Here is a 22,058-nt window from a genome sequence, read left to right as displayed (position 1 = left end):
TAGCAATGCTAAAGCCACCCAGCCTCATCACAGCTAACTAGCAAACTTGCAAAGATTCATGTTGAAGAAAGTATAGCAGGGAGCAAGTCATTAGAAATGAAGCTGGACTACTATCTGTTCTCTGTAATCCTCCACTTTAAGTACTGTGCTGCAAGAATAACATCTCCTCTCCACCACAACGTTCAGAGACAAACTCTGCTCATGAACTTGCAACTAAAATATTTCCCTCCCTAAGAAGCTATATTGAGTCCTTTCCTTTTGCGTTTCAAACCAAGTTTCTCTCTCTCTTCCCTCTGACCTCATGCCACAAAACAAGCTCTGTTACTCCTCCTAACAGGCAGCGCCTAAAACACACCGGAAAACTGCAAGTTTGGGGTGGGTGGAACAGACTTTGAAAGACATCAACTGGCCAAGTAGGATGGAACTGGAGAGAATAAGCACAGTGGCACGTGCTGCATGTCATGACTTTAATGTGTAACTACAGTATGCATACATACAAGAAGTGGGAGAACTAAAGCCCAAGAACTAGAAAGGCTACAAAATACAACACATGGACCAATACTTTACAAAACATTCAAAATCCTTACAAAATGGGCTGTATTGGTCCTTTGGTCTTTTTTTTTTTTTTATTATTTTTACAAACTTATACTGTGTGGCCATCAGGGGGAAGGTCTAGGTTTAGTCCCCCCTCCAAAATTTACAAGTGTCAGGAAAAGAAAAAAAAAGAAAGAAAGAAAAAAAAAGCTATAGGCCTGGTCTCTGGTTTCTTTACTAAAAACAGCTGACCCTCTCCCAAAGGGCCTGAGGTGTATCTTCTCCAACAGAAAGGAGGCGTTCTCCGACTGCCGCTCCCCTTGCTGTCTGTCAGCATTTGATGTGGGGGGGAAAAAAGCAACTCTGAACCTTAATCCCTCCCTCACCCCTTCCCTATTCCATAGTATTCCCATATTCCAAACACATCCACTTTTTTTGTAAAACAACTTAGTGATTTAAAGGTCCCCCATCCACATAAAGAAAAAATAAGTTACATAATATTATAACTGGCTTTTCAATATTCTTTGGGAGTCTGGGAATGTCAGGACAAGGAGGTCTGCCCCAGACAAGTGCTTGGCATCAGCAGCTGCCCCTTTATTACAAGCTGGACAGGCACCAGTTACCCACCTGCCTTTACACAGTTTGCACAAACCCAAAAGTCCAGACAAACGTTTCTGTTCCTTGTATTTACACTAGTTCAAAATGATATTCACAGCATCTTCTGAATTTTGGCCAAAAGTCAAACATTTGTTTCAAACTTTGGAACGTGCCCACACAGACTTTCACCCAAGGTCTGTTGCATGTACCCAATTGGGGGGCTGGGAAGGTCAGGAAGAGCCTTACAGATTCTTCTGTCAGTCGATGGGATGGGGACCTCCAGGCTGGCACGCTTACAATACAAGATGCGGCTCATCTAACTGGCACCAGTCCCTTCCATTACTTGCTGGGCCTGCTTCTGCCCCATACAGCACTGTGCCACTGACTGGAACAACCTGAACACAGAAGCAAAGCAGCATTAGGTGCGTTAGCTGTACCCTCCGTCGGGGGGCTGATGTATCGTGATCCCCACCACCACAGGATGGGATAAACTCCCAAATACACGTGAATTAGCAAGTCCTGTGTTGGGTGAAGGGGCCAGACTCGGATCTTTTGGGGGATACTTCATCACAGAAATGCAGTGGCCTCAGTTCAGTCCCCACAGCAAGAAATACAGCCAGGTACCATCTTTGTGCACTACCACCATGAAGGAACCTGTTCGCATTATGTAGGAGGCTGCTCTGAACCATCTGTACTGAGTTACTGGTGGCAGCCCAATTCCCAATTCCACTACAATTTATGCATCTCCAAGATCTCCTCTGCAACCTAAAGCTTCACAGTGGAACAAAAGCTTTCACACAAAAATTTCAGATTTGCTGGGGCAAACAGATGACTTTGCTTCCATATAACTTGCTTTTCTGTTTCTATTTTATGAAAGTTAGTGCTGCTCTTGCACAGGAGAGGGTAGCTTTGGAAAATCCCAGGCAGAGCTACTGCCTTACAACAGTGACTGCACAGCCAGCTGGACTTTTATTACTGCTTCTTCACGATAGCATCTGATATAATCATATTTGTTCTTCAGGAAGCAAAGTATATGTACAGCCAAATGGACAGAGAATAAATTAGTAGCCAGCTCCTGGACTTCAAGTAATCACTTTACATTTTGCCCCCAGGTTATATGTTTTCCTCTTACTACTGCAGCAATTGGTGCCTCCACTATGAAGCTCCAAAGACTCACGGTGTAACTCAACCCCTGTTTCAGTTGTATTGTTTTAGTGATTTAATAGTTAAATTATACTCACTTCTCAATCTCCGGAGCACAGTGAACAAACTCATGGTTCCAGAACTTAAACGCTGGATTTTTTATCAGCTCAATGAAAGTAATAAGGAGACCCCAGGGATGAGGCCTATTTACAATCAGTCGTTCCAAGAGAACCCTGAAGTCCAAAAGTAAGAACAGTTAGAGCTCAAGATCTGAATTACACAGGGAAGGAAAAGAAGCTGAATGCAGGCAAGTTAAATGCCTTCCCCCTCTCACCTAGTGATCTGCTCCTGGATAGCTTCAGTGTTGGCCTCTGCAAACAGGTAAAGCATGGTGCAACTGAAGTAGTGGGTGTGACTGTTGGGATATCGCAGCTGATTGGCAATTGCATTCAAGAAAAGGTACCGACCTGCAGAAGAGGAATAGTACAGTACATATGGTTTCCCTTAAACACACAAAATAGAAATAAAGAAACAACTAGCACTGCTTAAGATTAAGGTTCATGAGTCTGTCCTACACAGCTACACAAAACGTAATTAAAAACAACTGAAGATATGAAAAAGCATCATCAGTCCAAGTTGATGGGGCAGTAGGAATTTGATTTCTCTTCATTAAACTGTTTTCTCTTTCCCTTGCATATTTTAAACATTTGGTTTTAATATTTCTCCTGTATTCAGAGTTTAATATTCTAATGTAGCATTACTTACTACAGCTTCACTAGTAGCTGCACAAAACGCATCTTCTGTACTTCTCATAGCTCAAACAGACAATCTGCTATTAAGTGAGAGATCACACATACTAGAAGTGTTTCCAGCTCACCTTCAGTGTCCAGATCTACAGCCAAATTCTGGAAGATGTCCATGTGAGCCGAGTGGGTGATGGTGCTCATGGAGGGCGTGCTGCCTTTGTTGTGAATGTGCGCAATAGCTTGAGTACCTACGTAGAGCACCAGTGCATTAATCAGCTGGATGTTGTAGCGGTTGCCAGGTTCATTTGATACCTAACAGCAAAGACAAAAGAAGTATTAATATTCTATATTCATTCAGCAATCTAAGGTGCAGATTTGTACAACACAGCTTTCAGATTTCTTCTCGATTATGCAGAAAGCAACACACTTAGTCCACAAGTTCATCTTGGCATTTGCCATTTTGTAATATTATGGGTATATACCCAAAGGTACCAGCAAAGTATTGAAAGACCTGACAGACAACTTCTGCACTCCCTACTGAAAAAAATCAGGTCTGTGCATCTGAATTCACCAGTGGTACCACAGACTGGTTGAAAACACGCTACCCGCGTGAATGCCTATTGTAAATAATTTTCCTGAGAAAGTCCAACCTCAATCCTGAATACTAAATACATGCAGTTGACCAATAATTCTGAACTGGGCTTTAGCTAATTTTTTTTTTTTTTTTCCCCCTGAAGCATCAGCATGTAGATACACAGCTTGCAAGAAATAGCAACCATAAGTTTACTTGGAAACAAAATTTAATCAGATTCTGAAAAACTGCAGTCAAGTACACTAAAACATGTTGAGTCTCAGATACGTCCTGGGTAAACAGTGCTAGAGTTGTATGATGGAAGCCACAGACAATTCATCACCCCCCCTGTGGTAGGGGACAGAAAAGTGAGCTTGATGCCATCAGCTCTGACTAGTCTTCTCTACCTAAGGTTTGCAAAGAGGTATTTTCACTACAAGATTTGGCAGCTCTGGGTCAGCCCTTAAGACAACTTGTAGATAAAACTAACTGCTTTTAAATTAGATCACTTCAGGGTTGCCAAAGTCAACATTCCCATTTCCTTACGCTCCCCCTACACCTTGATGAAACTACTTAGCACAGAGACTTAGTGTCCTGCTAGACCCTGGGAGAAGAAATATTCAGAGAAGGGTGCATTTTCAGAGGCTTTTCTACTGTCTAGAACATGTGCTTACTATACATCAACATACTTCCCACAAGAAAGGAGGGCGACTCAGCCGATAAGATCATTTGTCTCAGACTGTTTGTATTCAGCACCCTCAGGAACCAGCCACTCACCTGTAGGTTGCTGCGCAAGTCAGACAAGAAAGTGACAGGAGAACGGGTTTTGAGATAGGAATCCAAGTCTTTCTTGAACTGAGGTGGCATCACTCCAGTGAAATTGGTAAGTATCCGTGGAGCAATATTAATCTCACTCAGCATGTCCACCTGCCAAGAGAAAACCCAGTCAACTAAACAGTAAGTAACCTGTGATCTTAAAAAAGGAGCAAAGTGCAAAAGCAGATCTGTAAGTGATATTACATCAGTTACTGCTATTGATAGCTTTTTCCTACCAGCAGTAAGGAAGAAACTAGATCTTTCTCAGGCTTCAGAATAAACTGTTCTCTTCTTTTACGTGCAAACTGTGGTAGATGAGGACTGTCTCAAAGAATTGAGGGTAGAGGCTAAGGAATTCAAGAGGGAAGGCCATGGGGGAGTTCAGTCACCATCTCCCAATCTGAACTCACCACAGTTTGGTAGTTTTACAAAGAACAAACATCTGAACAAGTCAAGAACAGCTCAACAAGAGCTAACTGAATGAGTATTACAGCTTCGCTTCTGTTGCCCAGCACAGTTCATGCAATCAAGAAATACAGGACAATGTCAAAGAAGCATGAGAAAGTTGGCCCTGCAGCAGTCATTCCACAATTACAAGACTGGTATATGCCCAAAGATTTAGTTAGATAGTATTAACACTTCTCAAAGTCTCTCCTCAGTATGCAAGAGGCTGGCTTCAGGACGGTCGATCTCCTATTATCAATCTCAGTCTCACAAAAGTCCTACCTTCAGGTTGGGGGTGAAAGGGTCTGGAAGCCTCATGTTCCGTGGGAAGGCACTCAGGATAAGGTTCCTTAGCTGAATACAGTTAGGGGGGATCACATCACAGAACCCATAGTGGTAGTCACAAAGAAATTCTGGGAAATCATGCAACAAGACCAGCAACACTCGCAGGGTGCCCTGCAAAAGGAGAAACAGTGGCTGTAATATAAAGACGCTCCTAACTGTTCCTGCTGAAACTGTCCAAGAGCTTGCAAAGATATCCTTCCTTGTCACATGATTAAGACTAAGAGGAAGAAATTAATGTAGGAAGGCAGAGTCCGTGTCTGTCCCACAGACTTGCATTTAATTCTAACATATAGAAATAGACTGTAAAAGAACAGTAAATCATATTCTGTTACCAGAACAAGTTTTGCCACTTTAATCCACCTCTACTTTCAGAAGAGTTCTGCTGGAAATAGCATCTACTAGATCATGTGCATTTTTTACCTTGTAAAGAATTTGCATAGGTTTGGTGAGTTCCACATTTCTAAGAAAAGGAGCCAAGTACTTGAAAAGATCGATCAATAACTGGGCATACATAGGCCAACCCTGTCAAGAAGAAAAAACAGCAGGTGAGCAAAGTTCAAAGCCATCACTAGAGTGGTCTTCATCTGAGCCTGTATCGAGAGTGAGTTCTACTGCTAGCTCTATCAGTGATTGCAGCACAGTTCCAGTTCCAAGGGCTTCAGTTGCACATCATATGTTATAGGTGTGTTTTCAGAACATTAAGCATGCCATACTGTGATGACAGTAATCCTGTCTAGACTACAGCTCTAAAACTTTGACAAAGGCATGTTTATTAATTTCCAGTCACCCCATCTTCAATAGTTTGACACAAAGACTCTCCTCCATGCAGTTAGGTTACTGTGAATATGGAAGGCAACACAAACAGAACAGCCATGCTACTAGTGCACTTCAAGAGATGTGAAACAGCATCACACCAGATAAGCACCCTTCTGTGTGAGCTTTTTAATTTAGGAAAGATAAACTGCAGCCACACCTTCTGCTGTGGTGTATGTGCCAGCATTCTTGCAATAAATATCCGATGGGAGATCAGTTCCAGCCAGGCATAAACAAAACCTGGAGCTTTTGTAGGCCTCAGGATGTGAAATGTGTTACTGAAAGAAAAGTTAGAGCAGGTTAAAAGTGCACAGCAATAAGACTGCTTTTCATAACATTGAGGGAAAACATACACAGCCCTAGAAGCAAGGCATTTTAGCATCTTGGTTTTACCAGTGATCTCCCTTAACACAAGCAAGTGGACAATCTACATTAGAACCAGTTATTCCAAATGTGATTAAGCCACCATGAATGAACAGTCAGATAGCTTTTAGATGAAAACCCCTAATCCTCTCAGGAAAGGATGAGCATGGGGGCCAATCTCAAATACATACCAGAAGGCTGTGAGTGTCTGGAAGTTGATGGTCTCCAGCACATGCTCAGGAGCATTTAATTCTAACAGCAACATGATGAAAATGCGATGGTAAGGAAGCTGCTGAAATTCACTCTGCCGGACATCGTGGTCCTGCAGAAGAACTCCCACAACAATACCAAGAACCTAAAGAAATTAACACATTTCAATACACTTTCAGGGTGACAGCAAGAATTACTTTGCAAGTCAGACCACAGATAACATTTTAGCCATCAAAAAAAAAAAAATTAGTAGCTTCCAGTAAGAACTGGAAGTTCTGGAAGCTGGAAAATAGTTGCTTGTGTAAACTAATATTCTAATCTACATCAGTAAACCCCCCCCCCAACCACTATACTTTACTCTCCCTGTCCTACGGACCACAGTCACAACAACTGAGTGAGCAGTATTGGATGGTCTTAAGGTAGCACCTAGCCATAAGCCAGAAACTAAGGGTATAGGCTCTCACAAAATCAAGGCAGATATCAAGGAAATCAGCCTTCTCACAGCTTAAAACATTAGCTGTTTGCTTTTCATTTCAAGGCACAACCTGGAGAACTAGTTTCTAGTGTTTGGTATGAAATCTTTATAAGCGAGAAAGCCACCTGACAACCTGACATTCCGCTCAGTTTCTGTTCAATGACCAATCCATTCAAGCCCTTACACGATATTGTAGCTGTAGCCTGCATTAAGGTTTACATTTCACATATGTGAACAGAGATACACCCAATTATGTGCTTTAAATACAATGGGTACAGAAAAGTTCCCAACCTTGTTCAGGAGGTTGATCTTTGTAACTGTGTTGGTTGCCTCCCCAGAGTGCTTCACTAGTAGTGCAATAAGTCGCACAAAGGCATCCAGATTGTGGTAGCACTTGGCTCGGATCATAGTGGGGTTGGCAGCAGGGTTATGCTGTTGCTCAGCCTGAGCACGATAACTGATTTCAACACACATTTCAGTGCAAAGACGAAAAAATCGAGTGATCAGGTCATCTGTTTTCAGGATTCCTTGCTGGTGCATCTATCAGGGAAAGGAAAAACTCTCAGAACTGCAAATACGAAAAGTTCATTTTATAGCTTACTTCAAACAAACACTTTACAAAGCATCCACTTTGCCTGGCAGAATTAACTTTAACCACTCTCTCAAGAGATGTGGGTAGCGAGCTATCTCTGCTACAAGTACTTGACCTTGCATGAAGGAAAGCAAGAGCAAATTTGTCAGGCCTTTAGGAGCCCACACAGTGCACACAAGTTCTTGGGAAGGGTAGAGTTCAGCTACCCACTCAGTAGTGGCCTTTGCTTACTTTAGAAAGTCGGTTTACAAATCATCTTTGCAGCATCTTCTGTAGAAGCAAGATGCATTATGATAGTAAATTCTCCTCACAAGAAGACAGTGTGCAAAGAAAGCCTGGGGTTTCTGGGAAGGCAGTTTGGTTTATTTTTTGTTTTTATTTTTTGTTTGTTTTTAAACAAATAAATAAAATGAGGTTTCATTTTGATACATTACCACAATATTAAAGCCAAACTGAATCTAAAGTTACACTGCAGGAGGCCTCTTGCTTTTGGATAAGGAATTGTACTTCAGAACTCCCACTGCATAAACATGAAGCTACATAAATAGCATCATCATTAACTTTTGGAAAACTTCTGGTATTTCTGGAGCAACTTTTAAAAAAATGAAGCCACATATCTGCCTTCTAAGTAAAATGCTCCTTCTTGTCCTAAGGAATTACTGGAAAGGAAGCAACTCTTCTGAATGAAAACAGCCAAAATTAAGGCCATTCTAAGTCCAGTATTAAAATCTTTTTTAATGCAGAAATTAAAAAATGCTCCTTTAAAAAACTCACATCTGTAGCCTGTAAGGAAAGAGTAATATACATATATATATATACACACACGCACACACACTCTTATTACATGTATTTCAGTTATTTCAAATTTGATCAAGTACTTAAAAAAGGTGAGCAAACAAGTTTGACAAAGAGTCAAGTAGTGCAAAGGACATTCAGCACTATGAGTACACCATACTAAAGCATACTTTACAAGCATACTTTAAGGTACAAAATCAAGAGCGAGGTCACGTGAAGTACGAATCAATAAGGCTAAAGGCTCTTTCAGAAAGTCAGCTTAACACAAGACCCATAAACACATTCCAAAAGGGCAAAAAAAAAAAAAAAAGATGCTAAGCACTAGAAGTCAGGCCAACAGAAAGGTGGCTACAAGGCAGCACACAAGGATGTTAGATGAAAATCTGTGCACCAGAACCACAGAGAAGCTGCCCACAGCTCTTCTCCAGCTCAGAAAAATCCTTGTTCTTGAGAAGCTACAGTAAGATGAAGGGTTGCTGCCATCGCTACACTGAAGAGATGAATCACGTTGTATTTTACAGCTAACAGGGATAAGCCTTCCATTAGGGAAGGGAGACAATAGTGCCGAGTTAGTGTTTCGGGAGAACGAGCTGTGCAAGCTGCCCCTTTATGCCTGTCCGGGTTCGGAGCCAGGCCGGCAATTAAACAGCTGATACAGTAGAGGTAGCATAGCCACACAGTTCTTGGGAGCAGCTGACAACCACAGCCAGATATATTCTTCTGTATCACTGTCTGTAGTTAAAATAAGGAGTACAGAAAGCCCATACTGCACCTCTGGCAACACCTGTCAACAAGAACTTCCCTTATCCATTCATCTGCGCAAAGCAAGAGAGGGGTATAAAGAAAATTAACTTTAACTGCCACTACCTCTTCAGTAGCGGCTTACAAAACAAAAAACAGAGTTCCCTCATCAGGGCTCTCCAACTTTTCCTGGCCCAAGAGCTTCCACAGAAGTGAGGCACCCAGTGTTATTTGGGCTTGAACTGCTTTTGGGTGGCAGCTGCAAGCTCTGTAGCATTTCTGTGGTATTAGCGCTGAATTTGAAAGAGAGCATCGTGCGGACAGACTAAACTGGGGGCTTCCTTGCAGTCACGGAACTGATATGAATACTGTTTCAACAAGATGACTACAAATATTACATAGGGAGTCGGTACCAGGCTCGGTTACTCGGTACCAGGCTCGGTTACTCGGTACCATGTTGGGTTACGGAGTGCACTTCCTTTCTCAGTCACACCTGGATGGCAGATGCGCGCTGTTCATCACACCTGTTAAGGTGCCCAGGAGTGAAATGTCAGGGTTGTCTGGCTGTGTGAATTCAGACTTTAGCTAATGAAGTTTGATGTTTTCCTCACTCAGTAGTGGTTCCAATTAAAAAAAAGCATCCATTCTTCATGTGGTCTGAAACAGTTCACCTGCATCTCTACCTATTGGCAATTTACTTTTGCAGGCTGTCAGAGCCTTCACTGTTATTGATGGGGAGTAACAAAAGCCAAGCTTCATTACACAGAGCTTGTCAGAACTATTCCCCGTAACTATCTCAATTGAAGTTCTTTTCCCACCAGATTTATACCAAAAATCAGAGCCTGAACTGACAGCTTGTTGCTACAGTATTTGAAGTAGCACATTATTTGCTGAAGGGTACAGGTTTCTATAGAGCTCTTTGCTGCCAACAAAGTAAGAGAGAAAATTTTAATAAGCAACCGTCATACACCTGAAAAAGTTTCAAAAGGATGTCTAACACTGGTTATAACACTGCTTTAAAATGGAGGGCATCACACCCTACTTATGTTGAATAAAAAGCACCTTTCTTTCCAAAAGCTCTACCTGTCCAACAAACGCAGAGAAAGCTTTGGTACTGTCACGGCCTGCTGCAGCTGAATGGTAGAGGTTCACCCATTCCCTCAGTAGATATTCTGCCTTCTCCCTCAGACCTGGTGGGTCATCATACTCAGAGGCTTGGGATATTCCAGAATGCATCATGAAATTGGGACCTCCATGAGCACGGTCAATCATGGCTTCATAGTTTGATCGGACCACTTCCATCAACTGGGGTAATCTAATGCAACAGACCAGAGAGTTGGGTTAGAACAGGAATACAGCAAGGACAGTCCATCCACCTCAGCTGCAGAGAACATGATCTTAGCTTTGGGACCTCTCACTAGCAGTTGATGGTGATGACAGCAGCTACTGCCACCACCACTAGCCTGTTGCTGGCGGCTCTCACAGAGACAAGAGTTCTCCAAGCTCCAATCCATATCTCTCAGGCCTAAGAGCAATTGCTTCCACCTCAGTAACAGGAAACCCTCAAGCCCCACAGATCTTTCTAGATGCTGTGGCAATATTTACTGCCCAATTTACTGCTGGTGGACCCACAAACCATGTGAGACTGGCAGATAGCTGCCTTCTAGACTCTAAACAGGAAACTGTCTAAAGCAATAGGCAGAATTGTCTAATTCGATGAATTACTTGGGTTAGCCAACATACATTAACACATACATATTTAAAATTTAAAAGGGTAAGAACATTGCCTAAATTTGAGATAAATCAGGAATTCAGGTGAGTTTCTCACAGTACCATGGTATTTTGGCACACAGTGCATAAAGGTTTTCCTGCTCAAGCACTCTGTTTAAAACCATGCTGCAACTGCCTCTAAGCATACTCGTATGCACTGCACACAATTTGACATAAAATCAAAGTAATTACATTAGAGCAACATCGGAACAAGAGAACAGTTTTATCTAACATAGGACTGCAGCCCTACAGGAAGCTTAAAGCTGCACATTACACAGTGTCATATCATTCAATCATAAATAATTTAAATCATAAATGATCGTATTGGAGAAGTACTACATTGCACAGTATTTCAATCTCACCCTTCTGGGGCATTTCCTCTGGAGTGAGCGTTAATTCTCATGAGCGTCTCAATGGTGTGAAACAGATCTGCCTCTGTTACGTGGGCAACGCTTCTCTCATCCACCAAGAGGATCTTTACCAATTGCATGGCAAATGCCACTGCCATGTAGTTCAAGCCATTCTCCATTGACTGCCAACATGAAAGAGGCAATCGAGGTTATGAAATTCAAGTATAAATCTTCTGCTCAACTGAATACAACTTTTCTCCTCCAAAAGAGTAAGTTCTCTTTACCTGAGCCAAGTGAAGATCATACTGCTGCATGTTAACAAGGTGATTGCGGATTAGCAGCTCCACTGCTTCTACATTGTACTTGTACTCATCCCTGCATTCAATCAGGCACCTAGAAGAATTGGACTTCTTTTCATATGTACTTAAAACTTAGCTACACATTTTAAGGGAAATAACTCAAATTTAACACTTCAGAAACTGTGCAACTAACAGGTTTGTTACTTGACTCCAAAAGAAACTTATTTTGGAGTGTTCTCTAAGGTAATGCTAGAGTTTAGGAACAGTCACCCGCCTCAAGCATTTGTTGCCCTGCACCACTGGTCACAACAGCCCTTCAAGAGCTTCAGTTTGTTCAGAATAAGAAGCCTCTCTTCCAAGGACAAAGTGGCATATCCGTCTAGTTAAAGCATTAGGGCTTCTGCTACAGACACATCATATCACGCAAGTTTGTGACAGCAAGCAGAGAGATCCTCTATAAAATGAGGAAGCCAGAGCATCCTTAATGCTTCATCCCATGAAAGTTTCCTATCTCATTCTAGGATGAAGCAGCATTATCAGAGGGTCTAATTACTTTTAACACGAAAAAAGTTATTTTTGACCTGCCCAAATTACATGATGCAGCAGTGCAAAATACTAACAAGGCAAATGATTTGTAATAACACAATAATTCCCAACAGATGAGTGAAGCTACATCAGTATATCAATTGTCTCCTAACTGACCTAGTAATTTGTTTGTTACACCACGGAGATCCATACGCACGGCCATCCTGCAGAGCCTTCAGCACAAGCAGATGACACTCACGATAGCGAAGCAGAAGGTCAGCATCGGCCCCACTTGTGGCATCCAGTAAGCCCTCAACAGCCTAGAATAGATGCAACCTATTAGCAGAGGAAAAAACAAGTCCTCTTCCAAATCTTCCGCAAACCAAATCAGCAGCAGTTATCACCAGAAGACTTGGCAGCCATGCCAAAATAAAAAACAAAACAACCTCCCTCCCCAAACAGTTTGGTCACCATGCTGGCCCTGGTGGTAAGATTACATGAGATTTTTGCAGCTATTATGGCACCTTGGTATTCCCTGTCCACAGCTGTCTTACCATGAACAAGCCTACAATCTCTCTACAGCCCACTGCTTTTATATATACATGCACCAAATAGCATGAAAGCCTATGTTGTTTTGTGCTGCAGCTTCTATGCCTTTTCAAGGGCAACTCCGCATATGACTCAAAAAACACAGGAAAGAAGATTAATTAAACATGTCAGAGGTCAGCTTTCAAATTCTTTAGACAAAGATCAGCAGCAATCAGGGTATAAGATGCATCTGTGCTAGTCTATAGTAAATGGAAGACTAGTTTTCTACAATGTACCTAGTCAAGTCAGGAGTAAATCTTACAAGTAGTTATTTGCACTGTCAGTTAAGAACAGAGAGCCTTCCTTGAAGTGGTTTCCAGCTTCCAGTTACTTTTGTTCTGTCACTGTTCTTAACCCTAGTGCAGGCAGTTCAGCGCCCTTCTGCTGCTTCCCAAACGTTTCCCTCACCCCCAGTCTGTCACTTTGTTCTGCACTACTACACAGGCATTTATGCTAGCTCAGTTCATGGAGCTCACTGTCCTAACCAGCACATCCATACATCAGTTATTGCAAAACACAAGAGTTTGCACTTGTAAGGGGATAGTATTGAGCATAGTACTGGATTCCTAGTGGCAATTTAAGTGTCTTGCTTAGCCTCAAAACACTTCAAAATCAGAGGCTACTCTTGAGAGTGCAACAGCTCTACTTGCCCCACAGAAAGCAACGGCCTGGCACCCCAGCACTCTGTACCTGTTCCTTCCCCCCAACAGCCTGGCCAGAGCCTGTACAATGCCAAGCGAACGCCACAGCCCTCTTCCCATTTTATTCGCTGAATTTCAAAAGGCAGCAAGTGTTCAACGTGGTTCACCAAGCAGGTTCCACAGGATGCATGAAGATATGCGGTCACCACCAAGACAATTCACAAGCCAGAGCAGTAATAAAGAATAAATTCTAGATAAGTTGTAACAGGGAAAGAGTTGTTTAAATACTCACCTTCTGCAGCAGCCCAAGTGCAGCAATAGCATCACGTGAGTTACGAGCCACTACCACAGCCTCCAAGAGGCTGCGCAAAGCTTGAGCTTGAGGATTCATGGCCAGGGTATGTGGAATGGACTGCAGGTGCTGCTCCAGTTCTGTCATACATTTATCATAGATTTGTGCTACATCATCTGTAGCCCAGGCTTGCTGTTTAACAGAAAGTGGGAATGAGGGACTTTTGCACCAACTGTATTTGTGAAACTTGAATACCGATCGACTTTGACTGCTCTAGAACTTATAGCATCAGAAGAACGCAGTCTTCAGCACTATCGTTGTTAGTTTATGTGGGCAACACAGAAGCATTATGAGCAAATTAGTTGTGGAAATAACCAGCAGTCCTTAGACCAAGTACACAGACAAGGACCTGTTCATTATCTCAAAAATCAGTGTGTGCCATCCATAACCTTCCCCCAAAGTAACCTGAAAGTTATATGCTTCACTGCTACTAAAAGATCATGTGTAGTAATTGTAACTAGCAGATTTTGTACCACTTTAAGAAAAAAAGAAAAACCCCACACAAAAGAACTCCCCCCTCCCCAACACCACAAAGACTGGGTCTAAGAGAACAGCTTTATGTTGCCATCAGTTTGTCTTTTGAGACTAATGCATCTTTCAATTGGTATTCCCAAGCACTACAAATGCCCGATTCTTACTCGCCTTTTAGCAAAAAGAGGCAAGTTCTGCAACTTTCACCAAAAGTTCTTATAGCACTCTTGCACCAATCTAGTTCAGAAATCTATACCTTCATAGGCTGAGCCAAGAATCCTGTAGGCTGGGTTAAGTCATTGGTAGGCAAGAAGCCAGGGACGTTGCGAGCAAACTCTTCGTAAACAGCCAGCTGTTTTGGATCCACACCTCCAACCTTTACAACAAAGAAGGGGCAGGGGCAAGACATTAACCTCATCATTAAGCACTGCGGCAGTAAGGAATGAAGGCAGTTTGCGTAGCAGGTAGCTGCACAAATTTAAACAGATTCTTAAACACCGTTTTAAACAGAGTGGTCTAGACAGCAAGAAGTAGGATTCTGCTCCTCTGAAGTCTTATCTTCCCTGCCAGATCTCCTTTAAGAGGAAGACTTTGCCATACAGCTGCACCTCATGTTGCCAGAAAGGGAAAGAACTGAATACAGACTTCCTGCTTCTCTGATGCACATGAGAAGTACTCTGCTGAGAGTACAGGTATGCTCTTTAAAGGGAAGAAAATACAAAGGAGAAGGGAAGACAAAACAGCCTAGTGACCTTTAGTGAAAAGAAGAGCACAGAGAACAAAAGAAAGGATTTTTTATGTCTTCAAGGAATTGAGAAAAGTGATATGAACACTCATTTTGGAAACAAGATTTTAATGCATCTCTGTTACTAATCAAGCTAAGAGCAGCCGCATTGTCAAACAAGAGATGTAAAATATAAGATTGCTCAGCTAAAGCTGTGCCATCAACTCTTCATTATCAGGAAGGGGAAGAAAAGCAGCATCAGAATATAAAACTCAGTTAAAATCCTCACCTTTAACCTGATCTGTTCTGGCATCCGTTCTGCTTGGTAAGTTAACACAACAGGATCACAGTACCGACGACCCTCTTGTCTAGCATGTTTTCTGAGCTCAAATTCCTGGAAAACAACACATTAAGTTTTTGACGCTGAGTCCGCATGTATACGAGGGCGGATAAAGCTTTTGGAAAGACAGCAGCCCCATACTTACAGTCGCTAGCCTCTTATCCATTTCAGGGCCTGCTTTTTCCACAGCTGTCTTCTGAATAAAGCAGCACGCGAGCTCACAGTTATCCTGCGCTAGCTGGGCAGCTGCTTGCTCCATCATGTCCCTCTGTTGTGGGGAGGCTGCCTATTGAAAACCAGGATAATCAACGGAAGCTGTAAACTTTCACTGGATACAGTCTTAAGATTTGCACCCCCACCAGCATAACACCAGCATTAAGAAGGAGCAGTCTCAGGAATGCATTTACTTTGCATGGAATATACAATAATAAACTGAATGTTGCATAGCTTTCAGACAAGCCCATAGGCAAGACGACACTAAATACTTCCATCAAGGAACAAAAAAGCAAGGAGTTCCCCCTCTTCTTCACCAACCTGTCTCCAAGGTCATGGAAATAAGAAAGCGCTGCTCTGGACTGATGCATATACAACAGGTGCTAACGCAGGAAAAGCGAGCCTTATATCACGGCCTAAAAGTTTTTCATTTCCTAAGTTCTAATCACAAGATATGAGGGTGCATCACTAGCAATGCAGAACAGTGGTCCTAAGCATTTTTCCAAGTGGCTTCCCCGTCTGATACAGATTTTTCATCGTCTTCTCAGGAGTCTGCTTTAATAGAAAACTGAATAGATGGATCGATCTTCCAGGGTGCAGAGCAGCAACTCTTATTGGAAACTGAACACAGAGGTGCCCAGCACCTCAGAATCACAGGAGCAAAATACTCGCAGTAAACCTGGGTAAACTGCACAAAAGAGTTTCCATTTCTCTTGTGCTATTGCTACATAACTGAGATTTTTTTTTTCCCTCCAGTCTATCCTGCCATCTAGAGAAAGAGATACTACGAAAAGCCAAGACATTCTGGAACCAAATATACTCCAGAATTAGGAACTCATAAAAGCAAACCGTCCAATCTACTTGGATTTTCCCACCATTAAGATCTACTGCTATTTCATTAACTCCTGAAAACTATATTGCTTCTTTCAAACAGTAAAAATTCATGTTTGTTAACTCATTTCATACAGTAAGTCAAGTGTAAAATTTAAGATGCCTTGTAGAGCACTTTCTTCTGTAACACAATGATTTGTTCAGTTACACCATAAGAAGAAAACGTTCTTGAATTATAACCAGCTCTATTTCAATGCCATGTATCTTCATGGGTAGAAGAATCTTGACTACTATGTTGCTGCATTTTCAATGTATTCGTGACACTCTGCAGACATTATAATACATTAGCACTGTCTGCTGCAAAACAACTTATCTTTGCATGTCTCCAAACTCAGAACACCAAATACAAGTTTTCCTACTACCTTTATGAACTTGCCATTAGTTGTGAGACCGTTTTCCAGCTGAAACACTAGAAAACCTGAAGAGGATGCTTAAACCATATCCAGTTTTCCATTGCTCAAGTATCTTTGGATTGTCAATCTTGCTCTTCAACTGGCTGGACTACACCAGAAATCAATTCATCACAAGACTTGGCCTGACAGCAAGGGTCCTTATGAATGATGACTATCATGCCTCAGTGTCAGAAGAACAGACACCATCTTATGTGTTCCAGGTAACAGCTGAGTAGAATAAAGCAGATGAAGCCAAAGAAGAACACAAAACTAGAAAGCTTTTCCAAAGCAAATACACTGAACGTCCTTTGAGCAGAAGGCAGCTTTAAACAGCAGGGACACAGCAATGCCCAATATGAGTGTCATGCATTTTCACACTGCACTGCAGCCTCAGATTCTGGGGAAAGCAGCATCTGATCCAGAACTGGTATTTACTGACTGGTATCTGATAGTTCACTAATGCATTTAGTGCCCTTAGCGGTTTAGTCAAGGCTTTACAGAATTAAATTATTTTCAGGATCAAGCTTCTTTCAAATTCTCACCTAGAGTAAGACTATGTTCAGTGACATCTTCGTTTCACGTTTAAGTCATGTTTTTACTGGTTATAAAATTCACTTAGTCCTAAAGCTGCAAAGGAGTCTGCAAGGCAAAGACATGCTGTGCCTATAAACATGTTCTCCAGCAGCATGTCGTACCTGGTAGATATGAAAGGAGATCTTAAATGCAGAGCTACCATAACTGTCGGCAGTCACCCTGTCTCCACAGCATAGCACGTCACATCACTACCTTCTCATACCGCCCAAAAGCTAGCCAACATTTCTCCAACTGCCTCTCCGTCTGAACCGCAGTTACATCTGATGAACCAGAGCAAGACTTCATACCAGAGAAATATTTGTGCCCCTCTTAGCACTCTCGTCATCTGTCTGGTATCACTTACGGTTACTAGCTTGACACCCAAACTCTGATTCACAAGTAGCAAAGGTGCTAAGAGCAGTCACTGGCTCAGCCTGCACATTGCCAAAATAGTACTAAAACTGTGTCCTCCCATCCCTAACTTGTGTTTAAGATGGAGAGAACGAGATTCACTTGTATCCTTCCTGCTCTTGATCTCAGCAATCAAGTTACTTGCACTGCTACACGCAAAGGGACAAAAGTGTTTGAGACCTGGGATTTGCACTACAGCTTATCCATCCTGCACCCACAGACAGAAGTCTTACTAACATCTTCTACTCCCTCCACGCCTTTAAATTCCTGAGCCAGTTACTGTGCAAGAGTGCCACTCCACTGCAAAGTGCCCTTTGCACAGTCACACCCCACCAGATGGGAAATACTGATACGCTCTTAAACAGGAGATAAACTGTCCTTCGACTTTTTTTTAATATCCTTGCAAGGCTAGTAATGTCTTGACCTTTCCAGGACCCTTACGCTCTTGTCTGCGGCATGCAATTCATGCAGTTGCTGACACTGATGGCAAGCACAGCTAGCCGCCTGGATAGCAAGCTGCTGTTCTGGCCAGCAGTTCATGAACCGGCTTCCATCCAGCCAAGATGGGAAAGCCACCACACTTCAATTCAAATTTTTCTTGCAGTTAAGAGACCCGAGAATATCCTCTAAGAGGCCAATGAATTTACAAGCAGTGCAGAACAGTCTCAACTACACATCTGCTAACAGAATAAAATTATTTGCCTGAAGCATACATGCATACTGAGAAATTCAACACATCTCTAGAAAGTTCCAGGATCAATTCAATCCTCCCCACCCAAGCTTTTCTACCTCAAAACCCACAGAAATATAAGCACTCCAAGGCTTTCCTGATGTGATCAAACTGAACTGCACACTTAGGGCAAACAGCTGATCAGGAGAAATAACAAAGGTACTCAGGAAGTTTGTGTGCAACATCATAAGATACACCTTAATGTCTTAAGATTGTTTGACATGAGCTGTTATTTCAGCACATTTTTTTCCACTGTAACTCCCCAAGTTGTATGACTTTTATCCACTAAATTCCTCTCCACACTAGTTAAGTCATAATATTAATCAAGAAGTCTACAGTGTAAAGAAACCATTTGCTAATGCTGGAGGTCTACTGTTCTATAATGTGGGAAATAAGCTTTAAACAATGTGACTCTTACCCTCAGTGCAGTAGCAAAACTATTCTTCAAGTTGGTAGCTATGCTCATCAGCAAAGGTTCCCTGCAGGTAATCATGGCCATCCCAGCAGTCAGGTTCCGCATCATATGATGTGCTGCTACACGCATTCGGGACTCTTCTGAATCCAGGGCAAAGTCCTTTCTGACTATCTGTTCACAAGTAGTCATGGCAATCTTAATGGACCGATCTACCACTGGATGGACCAGCTCTTGCACTGCTCGCTCGATAGCCTGCCGCACACACTGCTTCAACTGCGGGTGGGCCTGAAACAGTGGAATCTGGAGGAGGATTAGGAAAGTTAAGTCAGAAAAGACAAAGAAAAGACAAAGTAAATTAGAATCCCAACCCTAGAATCCCCTAGGTATTCACATTTTTCAAAACAATTTTTAAATGTGCTGTCACAGCCTATATACATGTGTCACATTCCTGTGTTCCACATGCAACTTATTATATTATCTATTTGATAATTCTGAGACTGGGGACTTCTGACTGGTTTCTTCAAATGTCTGAGTTGAGCACAATCCAAAGACTGAATTAAGAGCTAAGCCCCTGACTGGCCAGAATAAGCAAGGAAGCTTATTCTAAGCTGAAGTCTTGATGGTAACTGTCCTGAACTGACACTTATCGCCAGAAATAAATTAGATACTAACCTGTATGTCACAGTGCAAGATCACTTGACCGTTTGAGAGAGTTTGCTAATATGACTACTGATAACCCATAAAGTTCTCCATCTGACTGTTAGCACTCATCTTCCCCATTAAGTTTGAAAGGTGGCTCTTCAAGAAACTTCAGCTCCAACCTCTACTTGCAAGATGCTGCTCCCACCACCTGAGATCCATGGCAATGCTGGTGGCAAGAATTCCTTTAGCAAACCAAATCACCTCTAAAACTTACCGTTGGATTTAGGGTAATATGCGGAGCCAGGCCTCCTAAGGAGTAGACATTGATGTCGTGGTAACTGTACTGAGGCTGTGGAGGAACCGTGGCTGTACAAGTGGTGCTGGTAGCTGGAGTTGTAGAAGCAGCTACAGAATATAAAACAAGCAAGTGATTATAATCAAAGTCTATACTCCCCACGTAAATCAACAAATGGTTAAGAAACAAAGTTTTGTTAAACAAAGTTTGACTGTAAAGCCCCCTAAACTCATCAAGCAATTCTTATTTTGCACTTCCCCTTTGTAACAAAGTACTTTCACTACATTCTAGCACAGACAAAGCAGCACTGTTTCTTATACCACTGTTTAAACCCTGATGTCTCATTAGCTGTCCATTCTGTTGCCCTCCCTACTAAGGGGTAATCACAGGCAGTATATGCAGAACTAGTCCTCAGGATGGCTTCTTTTCCTTCCCACCTCCAAAGCCTGTGTGCCTTCTTCTATTGCAAAACTATGAATGTTCTCAAGCATTAAACACTTAGAGAAGGATACATTACTTCATATTCTTCCTTTGTAATAGCATAACCTATCTTATTAGCACTTGCATAGTGAGGTTCTGGGCTCAGTTTAAAGAGTACTTACTAGTTGTTGTGATGGGTGGTAGCTCTTCCGGCTGCTTCACATCCTTCTTTGGAGCAGACAGCTGCTCATCCAGATTTTTCAATCGATCCTTATCTTTCAGGAGACTTCCAGGTTTTAGCTCATTGATATCTAGCGCAAGATTCTTGCAGAGCACCTCAATCTCAAACTTCAGATTCAACTGCATGACAATTCCAGTTTAGGTTAAACCACAAGGAAAGAAAAAAAAAAATCCCAAACATTTATTGACCACTCAATCCCCAAGCTTCCCATTCTACTCCCATGCCTTCTAGAGACTACTAGCAACAATTATTCTGCATGAGGACTTCACAGGAGCAGAGTTTCATCCAAGTTCTACCAAATCAAACAATGCCTAATCCTCTCCATGCTAAAGTGAAACCGAAACTGTAGTCCTACACCACATCTTTCTTGACTGGTATGTAAAGAAAATCTCATGCTCAGTAAATACAGAGGAAAAAAAAGAAAAAAAGAAAAAAGAAAAGAAACTTTACTTTTAGATCATGTTCTTGATGCAGCTCAGCTAAAACATTCATAATGGCCATCGTCCAGGGGTTTGGAGGCCTGAACACCTATAAGAGAAAAAGGAGAGCTGCATTACAGAAACTTCTTGAAATGGTTAACTTATGACCAGGAAGTTGTGAAACATGAACAGGAATGTGCATGCACAGCCATGAAAGACTGAAGTTTGCACAGCAGCAGTTAGGACTGAATTTAGCGTTCTGCTTGAGTGGAACTAGATCAGGAAGTGAATTACAGGACTTGAACATCGAGCTAGAGGCACAATGAACTGTTCCTCCTGACAGATCCCTTGTTCTATGCCAAGCAGAACTGACAAAACAGCTGATCAGGGACAAAAGGAACAAATTCAAGAATAAATTGATCCTAGAAGCCCTTTAATGGCACCCTTCCATTTCTCAATAGAGTTCTGTTCAGGGATACCATACGCCAGCATCATCTATTTAGACTGCAAACATACACAAGCCAGGTACTTTCCCTCAAATCAGAACTCCTTCACTTTTGAGCCTTTATATCCCTTTTCTTTCCCCCCTGGAAACTAAACCAGTTTTAACTCTGCAGAAAAAGCTAATTCACTTCTGCAACTTATTTTGCCACTTGAGCAGTAACTCTGTCAGCACATCTGAAGTCACTTACCACACTCCTGACACTGGATTCTAAGACTTTGGCAACAAATGGCACTACGTAAAGCAATTCCTGCTGTCCCTTAACGTACGCTTCCAGAAGCAGCGATTTCACATCCAAATCCTGAAAAACACCATCAACAATTGAAAAGCAGATGAGGGCAGAGAAAACAGCATGAACATTGCAAAAATTCTACTCAACATTTTCTTATAGGACATAATAAGCAAGGTTGAATCAAGACAGCTCTTGAATTTTAAACTGCTAAGTAGCAGGGTTTTTTTGAACAAAGACTTACAGATACACATTTTTGCGTGCAATTAATTCATTTAGTTTAGCAAGAACTTAACTACTGACTTTTCTGATAAAAAAGTTATCAAAAAGTCTTAGATGACCATCTCTGGAATTATATTTTGAACTTAGCAAAGAATGAGACCGAGAAGGCAACAGAATTTCCTGAATAGTCTGCTACAACCTAATAGCTTGTGCCAAAC

The 22,058-nt window shown here is 42.0% G+C and overlaps 1 protein-coding gene across 10 annotated transcripts in view; it reads right to left on the bottom strand.

Moving 5' to 3' along the window:
- Window positions 1-453: 453 nt before the first annotated feature.
- The window catches only part of CNOT1 (CCR4-NOT transcription complex subunit 1), a 64,534-nt gene continuing 42,929 nt past the window's right edge, over window positions 454-22,058 (bottom strand). For 6 of the 10 annotated variants that reach the window (XM_067302713.1, XM_067302712.1, XM_067302716.1 and 3 more), the window contains 23 exons: window positions 21,580-21,690; window positions 20,919-20,996; window positions 20,410-20,587; window positions 19,787-19,917; window positions 18,874-19,170; window positions 15,391-15,531; window positions 15,195-15,299; window positions 14,438-14,557; window positions 13,651-13,842; window positions 12,307-12,449; window positions 11,590-11,698; window positions 11,318-11,487; window positions 10,248-10,500; window positions 7,349-7,597; window positions 6,564-6,727; window positions 6,170-6,287; window positions 5,617-5,718; window positions 5,134-5,307; window positions 4,369-4,518; window positions 3,152-3,332; window positions 2,609-2,741; window positions 2,373-2,507; window positions 454-1,526 (listed from right to left, as the gene is read on the bottom strand). In XM_067302713.1, coding sequence (XP_067158814.1) covers window positions 1,448-1,526; window positions 2,373-2,507; window positions 2,609-2,741; window positions 3,152-3,332; window positions 4,369-4,518; window positions 5,134-5,307; window positions 5,617-5,718; window positions 6,170-6,287; window positions 6,564-6,727; window positions 7,349-7,597; window positions 10,248-10,500; window positions 11,318-11,487; window positions 11,590-11,698; window positions 12,307-12,449; window positions 13,651-13,842; window positions 14,438-14,557; window positions 15,195-15,299; window positions 15,391-15,531; window positions 18,874-19,170; window positions 19,787-19,917; window positions 20,410-20,587; window positions 20,919-20,996; window positions 21,580-21,690 — 3,513 coding nt within the window. In that variant the 3' untranslated portion in view covers window positions 454-1,447. The remainder of the gene's footprint in view (window positions 1,527-2,372; window positions 2,508-2,608; window positions 2,742-3,151; window positions 3,333-4,368; window positions 4,519-5,133; window positions 5,308-5,616; window positions 5,719-6,169; window positions 6,288-6,563; window positions 6,728-7,348; window positions 7,598-10,247; window positions 10,501-11,317; window positions 11,488-11,589; window positions 11,699-12,306; window positions 12,450-13,650; window positions 13,843-14,437; window positions 14,558-15,194; window positions 15,300-15,390; window positions 15,532-18,873; window positions 19,171-19,786; window positions 19,918-20,409; window positions 20,588-20,918; window positions 20,997-21,579; window positions 21,691-22,058) is intronic. The other 4 variants (XM_013948585.2, XM_013948586.2, XM_067302718.1 and 1 more) reach the window with 1 other exon arrangement.

Source organism: Apteryx mantelli, chromosome 10, assembly GCF_036417845.1.
Source record: "Apteryx mantelli isolate bAptMan1 chromosome 10, bAptMan1.hap1, whole genome shotgun sequence".
NCBI classification, from domain to species: Eukaryota; Metazoa; Chordata; class Aves; order Apterygiformes; family Apterygidae; genus Apteryx; species Apteryx mantelli.
The sequence above is the reverse complement of the archived record's forward strand: the minus strand, read 5'-3'. Positions and strand labels throughout refer to the sequence as shown.